Source organism: Ascaphus truei, unplaced genomic scaffold (assembly GCF_040206685.1).
Source record: "Ascaphus truei isolate aAscTru1 unplaced genomic scaffold, aAscTru1.hap1 HAP1_SCAFFOLD_335, whole genome shotgun sequence".
Classification (NCBI taxonomy): Eukaryota; Metazoa; Chordata; class Amphibia; order Anura; family Ascaphidae; genus Ascaphus; species Ascaphus truei.
In genome coordinates this window covers 290045-299769 of record NW_027456344.1, presented here as the reverse complement: position 1 = coordinate 299769, position 9725 = coordinate 290045, and the positions used below count along the sequence as shown (strand labels likewise).

At 53.3% G+C, this 9725-nt stretch overlaps 1 protein-coding gene across 1 annotated transcript; it reads left to right on the top strand.

The window, feature by feature from the left end:
- The first annotated feature begins 2036 nt into the window (after window positions 1-2036).
- LSM2 (LSM2 homolog, U6 small nuclear RNA and mRNA degradation associated) lies at window positions 2037-8416 on the top strand. The gene is made up of 5 exons (XM_075583572.1): window positions 2037-2245; window positions 5846-5913; window positions 6032-6062; window positions 7399-7458; window positions 7784-8416. The coding sequence occupies exons 1-5, from the start codon at window positions 2243-2245 to the stop codon at window positions 7907-7909; spliced, it is 288 nt and encodes a 95-aa protein (XP_075439687.1). The 5' UTR covers window positions 2037-2242; the 3' UTR covers window positions 7910-8416.
- Window positions 8417-9725: the final 1309 nt, after the last annotated feature.

Genomic DNA, 9725 nt, shown 5'->3' with positions numbered 1-9725 from the left:
CACCATCTTCAGCCCGTGTCTCCCCACTGCTGGATGAAGCCTCCCCAATGATCTCCCAGGTACTGCGGTTACAGCCTCTCTTCTCCACGTACATATAAATATATATCACCATCTTCAGCCCGTGTCTCCCCACTGCTGTATGAAGCCTCCCCAACGATCTCCCAGGTACTGCGGTTACAGCCTCTCTTCTCCACGTACATATAAATATAAATCACCATCTTCAGCCCGTGTCTCCCCACTGTTGGATGAAGCCTCCCCCCCCAACGATCTCCCAGGTACTGCGGTTACAGCCTCTCTTCTCCACGTACATATAAATATAAATCACCACCTTCAGCCCGTGTCTCCCCACTGCTGGATGAGGCCTCCCCAATGATCTCCCAGGTACTGCGGTTACAGCCTCTCTACTGCACGACGCGCCAACACATTCCCTTATCTCATCCTCCCATCTTACGTTTGGTCGTCGTCTTGGTCTTTTGATATCTGAGTCTGCCTTCATCCGGCAGTGGATCGACAAGGGATGAAGATGATTTAAGAACTGCGGTAACCAGAGGCACAACTAGAGGTTTTTGTAGAGGTCATGGATTCGTCTCCACATTATAAACCCCGTCCCCAACGTTACAGATCCATCCCCAACGTCATGGATCTGTCTCCAACATTATTGACTGTCCCCAATGTCATGAACCCCTCCCCATGTCATGGTCATGGATCCATCCCCAAGTCATGCACCACATCCCCAACATAATTGACCCAGTCCCCAATGTCATGGACCCGTCCCCAACATCATGGATCTGTCTCAAACATTATGGACCCCGTCCCCAACATTATTGACTGTCCCCTCTGTCATGGACCCCATCCCCAACATAATTGACTCAATCCCCAACGTCATGAACCTCCTTCCCATATCATGGATCCATCCCCAACGTCATGAACCCCCTCCCCATATCATGGATCCATTCCTGTCATGCACCCCATCCCCAACATAATTGACTCTATCCCCAACGTCATGAACCTCCTTCCCATATTATGGATCCATCCCCAAAGTCATGAACCCCCTCCCCATATCATGGATCCATCCCCAACGTCATGAACCCCCTCCCCATATCATGGATCCATTCCTGTCATGCACCCCATCCCCAACATAATTGACTTAGTCCCCAATGTCATGAACCCCCTCCCCATATCATGGATCCATCCCCAACGTCATGAATCCAACCTCAATGTCATGCACCCCATCCCCAACAAAATGGCCACCATCCCCAAAGTCATGGATCCGTCACCAACATTATTGACTTAGTTCCCAATGTCATGAACCCCCTCCCCATATCATGGATCCATCCCCGTCATGAACCCCCTCCCCATATCATGGATCCATTCCTGTCATGCACCCCATCCCCAACATAATTGACTTAGTCCCCAATGTCATGAACCCCCTCCCCATATCATGGATCCATCCCCAACGTCATGAATCCAACCTCAACGGCATGCACCCCATCCCCAACAAAATGGACACCATCCCCAAAGTCATGGATCCGTCACCAACATTATTGACTCCGTCCCCAACATCATGGACCCCACACTCTGGCTTCACAGACCCTCCCCCAACAGACACCTGTTGTAGCGCGGGACACCCCGACAGCTCTGATTGTATTTTGCCACCACTGTAATTTTCTCAACCGTGTAAATAGATAAATGTATTTTTGTTTGTTTTTTGTCTTAAATAAATAACAATAAAAAAAATTAAAACAAAACCTCTGAAAAAAACATTTTTATTGGAGCACTCTTGAAGGCTAACTGATGCCTCCCCTCCTGTACAGATATACTGCTGTTTGTTCATGTCTTCCAATAAAGTTACTTGACAGAAAAAAAAACCGCCCCACACCCCTACAGATAGACCGTTTTCACATCCCGCCCTCCCTTTTAGTCTCGCGAGGTCGCGGCCCATGCCAAGCAAATCCCCTCCCACCCCTCCAAGTTTCGAAGAGGCCATCATCAGAGCGCGACTGCGGAGTCCTCCCTCCCATTCTCCCATAAAAAAGTGGGAGGTCTGGCAGAAATCTCGCGAGATTTTGTAGGACCGGCTTTGGAACAGGGACGCGCGTGAGACGTTCGAGTCGCACCTGTGCCTGGTTCCGCGCTTTTTTTTTTATTTTTGTTGCCTGGGTAACGCCGCGCGGGGACTCCTTGCTCGCGCTTCTCTCACCCCTCGAGGAGTGCCCTCGCGGCGCGTGACGTCACTGAGAAGATGGTAAGCGCGGGAACCCCCCCTTGAACGTTCTAAACAGCCCCTGTTTCCCCTAGCAGTGTGTGTGTGTGTGTGTGTGTGTGTGTGTGTGTGTGTGTGTGTGTGTGTGTGTGTGTGTGTGTGTGTGTGTGTGTGTGTGTGTGTGTGTGTGTGTGTGTGTGTGTGTGTGTGTGTGTGTGTGTGTGTGTGTTAGAGTGTAGTTGGGCTGGTTTCGACAGCAAAGGATTCTGGGATATGAGGAACAGAAGGATTATGGGGAAAATGCCAAATCCTATGTGGGGGTAAAATGGCACGCACTGAGGATTATGGGTAATACAGGGCATTCATGTGTTCAGCATAAACAGAAAAGGATCATGGGTAATACAGGCCATTCATGGGTTATTGTTGCTCGTATAAAATGGTGAATCGAGTGAATATATTGGGAGCACAATATTTCGTGCGTGCAGCGTAAGTGGTACATATAAAATGGGTGACACGCTGCTCAGCCGATGCGAATCCTCCTTCGATCCTTAGCGAGTGTTGGGCGATGGATATGGCGATCGCAGAATCGTGAAATGAAGGGGGAAAAATGCAATATTGCAGTTATTTCAATGAGTTATTTTATTTATAAAATGTTTTACCAGGCAGTAATACATTGAGTTACCTCTCGTTTTCAGGTATGTCCTGGGCACAGTTATAATGGTTATATATCTATAATTGGCGTTGGCATCTGCTGTGCGATATGCTTTCTGACCAGCAGGCTTAGGGAGGATTTGTTCCTGTAAAGTACCCCTAGTTTGGCACAGGTCTTGGTTGTCAGGGTATCAATGTGCATCCCGAATGTTAAGTGGGAGTCAAACCATAAGCCCAAGTATTTAAAACTAGTGACAGGGCTAAGGCCCCGCTCCCTCAGTCAGCGCGCCCGCACTGCAGACAGGCGGCGCGCTGACAGACACAGACCGCGATATGCGTTCTGTAGGGAGCGGGAGGTGGGCGGGAGTGGGAGGATTGAGCGGAGGGACCCGCTACTCTCCCCCCCCCCCCTCCCTCCACGGCTCGGGCTGGCACTCACACACACACACAAACACACACACAAACACACACACAGGCACTCCGACACACATACACACACACACACACACACACACACACACAGATAGGCACTCCGACACACATACACACACAGACAGACAGAGGCAGGCACACACATACACACACACAGACAGGCACTCACGCTGCTGTCCCTCCACACTCCTCCCCGCTCCCGGAAGCCTCTCCTCCTCCCTTAGCCTCCCCTCCCCATTGGCTCACAGCCACACCACGTGACGCGTCAACGCTAGGGAACACCATTCTCTTGTATCCCGTAGCGGCTGACGCGCCACAGTGTGTAGTGAGCTGTGCAGCCAGGGGGGACCGGGACCGGCTCCGCAGGATTCCCCTGCTGGTGGGGAACTCGCGTGTGGCCGCCCGCGCCGCCGGGCGCACCGGGTCCCAGGCCTTAGGGTGGTGTTAGCGTTGGTTCTGATCAGGAGCTCAGTCACTGGAAGCTTTAAAAATTAGTCTTGGTCCCAAACCCCATTGTTACCGTCTTGTCAGTGTTTAACAACAGTTTGTTTTGGGAAATCCAGTTTTCAAGTCTCAGTCAGATTGAAGTACAGCAGGGCCCCGCTCTTCGGCGATCCGCTGATACGGCGGCACCGAGAAGGGGGCCGCCATGTTGAATTTTAAATCGCGCGTGCGCAGAATGGGCGGGTGCGCCCGGCACGCATGCGCAGGCCGCAGGTTGCGTGCGCAGCGTATAGATCGCACGTGCGCAGAACGGCGACAATGCCGGTATGCGCAGCACTGCAAATCGCCGGATCCGCTTTCCGGCGATCTTTCACTACACGGCGGGCCTCGGGAACGGAACCCGCCGTGTACCCGGGGCCCTCCTGCACGTGTCCAAGGTCGGAGAGGCTAGGGCTGTGTGCATATAGGATGGTGTCATCCGCATACATGTGTACTGAGGCTCCCTGACAAGCTGTGGGAAGATGATTGATGGACACTGAGAAGAGTAGGGGGTTAGAAGTGACTGTAACTTAGTGGACGATGCCACTGCTCGCATGTCCCAGGAAGCGCACGGGCACTGAAAGGATGCTTTGGACGGATGAATCGGTCCGTCTGTTGGCCCTCTCCGGATACCTTGGAGCTGGTGTAAGGGACGTCCTCTCATCCAGTGATGTTGGAGTACTGTTCCCTTTAAATATGGCGTATTCCTCCTCGAGAATGGATTGGCACTCAGAATAAAAAACGTGCTTGAATATAAGACCATAACTTACAGTCCACACTTGTACGCCATATCTTAAGAAGGGACCTGTACTCCTACATCCCTGGATGAGCGGACGCTCTTCCTTAGACCTCGGGCATGGTCAACGCTGAGGCGCGCTTACGCGTACCACTGAGCCCCTGCAGCTGCAATGAGAGCGGCTTTAGCAGGGGCTCGCGCACGCTTGCGGAAGCGGGGTCTTATGAAAAATTTAGTTTCAAGCGCTCATGGGTGCGCATGGGCCAGTCACGTAAGCGGTTCGCCCAATGAGGGCGAACCAGCTCCGTGACGTCACTGGCCCGCCCCCGACACGCCCCCGGATGGCGCGCTAACCAAGGCCAGGGAAATCGGCCGCTTTCCCTCAGCCTCAGCGCGCCTCGCCAAGGACTCAGCCTTACACCAGTTCCAAGGTATCCGGAGAGCCGCAAGGCAGACTGACGGTGATTAGTCCGTCCTAAAGAAACCTTTCGGTGCCTGTGTCATACCTGCGCCATGTGACTAGTGTCCACTAAATTACACATTCACTTCTAAGCCATTGAAATTACTGCAACATTGCACTATATAAGCATATTTTTTTCCCTTCGTTTCTTGATTCTGCGCTCCCTAGATTCATCATCCGACAGTTAATGTAGCATGAACACAAAAGGATTATGGGTAAAATAGGGCATGCATGGATTCACTTGGCATGAAATGGAGGATTATGGGTAATATTGTGCATTCATTGCTTGATTTAGCATGACAAGAAAAGGATTATGGGATATATAGGGGTGTATAGGGATATATTCCTGGGGTGATTAAACATAGATGATCTATCTCTAATCTATAGCTCATTAAGTGGTTAATTTAGGAGCAGGATTATGGAAACTACCCCGGTGTCATGGAGCAGTGGCTTTAAATGACGTAGGGAAGTGGAGGATTTTGACTAATATAGGGCATTAAGTGGTTACTTTAGCATGGAGGTCTGTGTTTGGCACAGAGGGGTTAACCTGGCACGTGCAGAGGAGCATTGTGGGACGTGTAGTGTGCAAAAGAGGTTCATTTAGAAAAAGGATTATGGGTTACAATCTCCGGTGAGGAGGATTATGGGATATATGTTGGGAGATACCAACTCGCAAGTGGGCTGTGGGGGAAGCGGGCGTGAGCAGCGAAGGATTCTGGGATATAAACCTGACTTATGACTCGCGTCTCACGCCAAGCCGAGTTGGGGGAAGGAAGGGGGCGTATTGGATGTATAAAAGGGTAGATGCCAAGCTGTGGGTGAGAAGGTGAGGTGCATGTCGGCCTGACCACCATTTTTTTTCCCCCTTCCTCCGTGGCAGCTGTTCTACTCCTTCTTTAAGTCTCTAGTGGGGAAGGACGTGGTAGTGGAGCTGAAGAACGACCTGAGGTGAGATAGACCCCCCTCTGCTATTCCTGTGCTGACCCCGCACACTGCACCTCCGTCCTGCCCTCCTATTCCTGCGCTGATTACATTACTATACTAATACTCTCTCGCTTTCTTGCAGTATCTGTGGTACCCTGCACTCTGTGGACCAGGTGAGATACAGTGCCTGGCAGCTCTGGGGTTGGCATCGTAGGTGGCGGGTGTATATTACTCCACGATTCACTCACTATTTGGGGGGACACCGTGGTTAACACATTCCCTGAAATTGACCCCATCCCCCAAACCCAGGGTTGAAAGTCCAGATTCCGGAGTGGAAGCCACATGGGTCTCCGGGCCGCTTGAACCGCTGTCGTTGGCATAAATCGGAGACTGCTCCATTGAAATACGAGCAGAGCGTTCCTCGCTGCCGCTGTTCTCTGTCCAGGTTTACGTACCGCTAGGGCGGCGTGTTCAATGGAGAGACTTTTGAGTGAGTGTCCAAACCCTTTAGAAGAGCTCATCGCCCGAGGGGTACGCGAAGCTGGTTTCCCATATGGACAGCTTGGGGAGCGCTTGGATGACTCCGAAATGAAGTCTCCTAGTCTTGGTCAACCACAGTAGCAGCACGTTCCTCGCTGTGGTCCTCCAGTAAGGTTGACGAGCCACAATGGCGGCATGTTCAATGGAACAGTCTGTTGTAAGGCAGAGGGTGGTGATGATGTCTGAACCATCTTTGCGGGAGGCCCCCACACATCGCCCGAGGCAAACGTGAAGCTGGTTGACCACATGGACTGGAGGGCACTCCACTAGGACAGGCTTTTCCACGGGCATCTTGAGGAGCCCTGGATGACTCTTAAACGAAGATGGCTTTGGGTATGTTGCCTAGTCCGGTGTACTAGTGTCGGTGTGTACCACCATCTGAGCGGCGTGGTCCTCCGGCAAGCGTCACTTGCCACTAGGGCGGTGAATTCAATGGAACGACCTGTTCCATTGAGCCCATCGCCCTAGTGGCAAGTGAAGCGCAAGACCCGACGGTGTCTGAACCATCTTGGTGGTGGCACATCGCCCGAGTGGGAAATGTAAAGCTGGTTGGCGCAAAGACGCTTGGCTGGCATATGCCCACCGCCCAGGCTATTCCACGGACATCTTGAGCGCTGGGATGACGCCCAAATGAACAAATACTCTACCAGATCTCCTAGTCGGGTGTAACCGTGTCAGGACGGCAGGCAACCAGCTTCACTTGCTAGCCCCCCACAAAGATGGGTCAGACAGTCGCCCTCGGATATATGACACATAGTTCCATTGAACACATCGCCTTAGCGGCACCCAAACCGCGAGGAATGCGCTGCTCGTAGGGTTGTACGCAACGGCGTGGGTTCCCAGGTCTAGGACATACGCTCGTGAAGTGTGTGTGTGTTTACATATTACCATGATGTGTTGATCACACATACACGCGTGTAAGTCTCTTCTCGTGTGTGTGTATATCGGTGTCTTTGCTTCTCTCCGCAGTATCTTAACATTAAGCTGACGGATATCAGTGTGACCGACCCCGAAAAGTACCCGCACATGGTGAGAACGCTGCAGTCCCCTCTACTATTCCTGTGCTGACACTGCACCTCCATCCTGCCCTGTCACACTCCGCTATTCCTGTACTGATCTCTCCCCCCCCCCCCCACACACACACACGCACAGCTCTGTCACTGCACCTCCATCCTGCCCTGCAGCCCTCTCTGCTATTCCTGTACTGATCTCACCCCCCCAAACACACCTGTCACGACACCGCTGTCCTGTCATCCTCTGCTATTCCTGTACTGACCACACACACACACACTTGTCACTTCACCTTCATCCTTTTACTATTCCTGCGCTGACACTACCTCTCTCTCCCCCCCAGCTGTCGGTGAAGAACTGTTTTATCCGCGGCTCCGTCGTTCGCTACGTGCAGCTTCCCGCCGACGAGGTGGATACCCAGCTGCTCCAGGACGCCGCGCGCAAAGAGGCCATGCAGCAGAAACAATGATCTGCGGGGGGGGCCTGGGTGCGATGGCGTGCAGGACGCAGTGCCGGTGTAGAAGTACCCTGCGCTTCCCTTAACACTGCGTGGTGCCAGGGCGAGGGAGGCTCGGCAGCGTGGCCTGGCGCTATTCCGTTAACCCCCTGCCTACCAAGGACCCCACAGAGCGTCGCTCCCTCCCAGCCAGGCGCGCTGTGTATGATTTCATTACTTGAGAAGCGACGCTTTGCGGGGTCTCCGTCAGGGAAGGGGTTAATGAGTGACGCCCTGTGGGTCTCTGGCAGGGAAGGGGTATAATGATAGAGCGACGCTCTGCGGATTTCTAATTTTGAGTTCCTGAAGACGATGCTGCCTCGGTTCCTTTCTGTAGGGGTTTCTGTGGAAAGGGATGTTTTCGTGGGGCAGATATTTTTGGGGTACAATCCCATCTTTTCTGTGTATTAAGCCCCCCCCCCCCTTTTTTTTTTTTTTTTGCCTTATTTTTTTTATAAATAAAATATAAAACAAGCTCTATCTCGTGTCCTGCAGTTAATATAACCTCGTGTCTTTATAGGAGGGCTTGTAATTATCACATTGGCTGTGTCCTGGGGAGTGGGGACATAGTAGGAAGGGAGAGGGAGGAATGTGGACACTGACTCGGAGGATGGGAGGGGTCGGGTAAGAAAATGGGAGGGAGGCAGGGGCTCGAGAGGGACATGGGGGGGAGGTAAGGACACATGGGAGACGGATAGAGGGCTGGGAGCGGGATACGGGGAGAGGAGGAAGGCACGGGGAGAGGATGTGGTGGGAGGGTGGCACAGGATGAGGATTGAGTGTGAGACGGGCTGGGAGGGTGGCACAGAGAACGCGGAGGCAGCGTGAGACGGAGGGTGACATGGAGGGAGCATGAGACGGAGGGTGGGAGTTGGACACAGGAGCTCCTGGATGGAGCGTGAGACGGAGGGTGGGAGTTGGACACAGGAGCTCCTGGATGGAGCGTGAGACGGAGGGTGGGAGTTGGACACAGGAGCTCCTGGATGGAGCGTGAGACGGAGGGTGGGAGTTGGACACAGGAGCTCCTGGATGGAGCGTGAGACGGAGGGTGGGAGTTGGACACAGGAGCTCCTGGATGGAGCGTGAGACGGAGGGTGGGAGTTGGACACAGGAGCTCCTGGATGGAGCGTGAGACGGAGGCTAGAACAGGGACATGGAGGAAGACACGGGGAGAGGACATTGAGGGAGCGTGAGACGGAGGGTGGCGTGGAGGGAGCATGAGATGGGTGGCACGGAGAGGACGTGGAAGGACTGAGACGAATGCTGGGAGGGGGACAAGGAGTAAGACGGGGGGAGTGTGGGATACGGATGCTGGGAGGGGGACACTGAGGGAAGACACGGGAGAAGGGAGGGGGAGAGGAGGATGGGGAGGGAGCGTGAGATGGTGGGTGGGAGAGGAGGGGGATGGAGGAAGGCACAGGGAGAGGAGGGTGGCCCAGATAGGACAGAAGGACGTGGATGAGCGTGAGGCTGGGAGGGTGGCACGGAGAGGACATGGAGGGAGCGTGAGACGGAGGCTGGGAGGGGTACACAGGAGGGCCAGGGGAACAGATGAAGGGAAGTAGAGATACAGAAGGGGGGTACTGAGGGAGGGGGTGAGAAATAGGAAGAGGGGGCTATGGTAGGTGGGGTAGGGAGAGGGAGTGGGGGGGGGCCCAGATAACTAGATACTTGGAGGACATATAATAGGATTTTTACATTTCACCCTAATATCCCGACCCTACAGAGCACACGGGGGAGCCTCATACAGCCCAGACCACTATTTACTGACACTGTTCTTTATACTTAT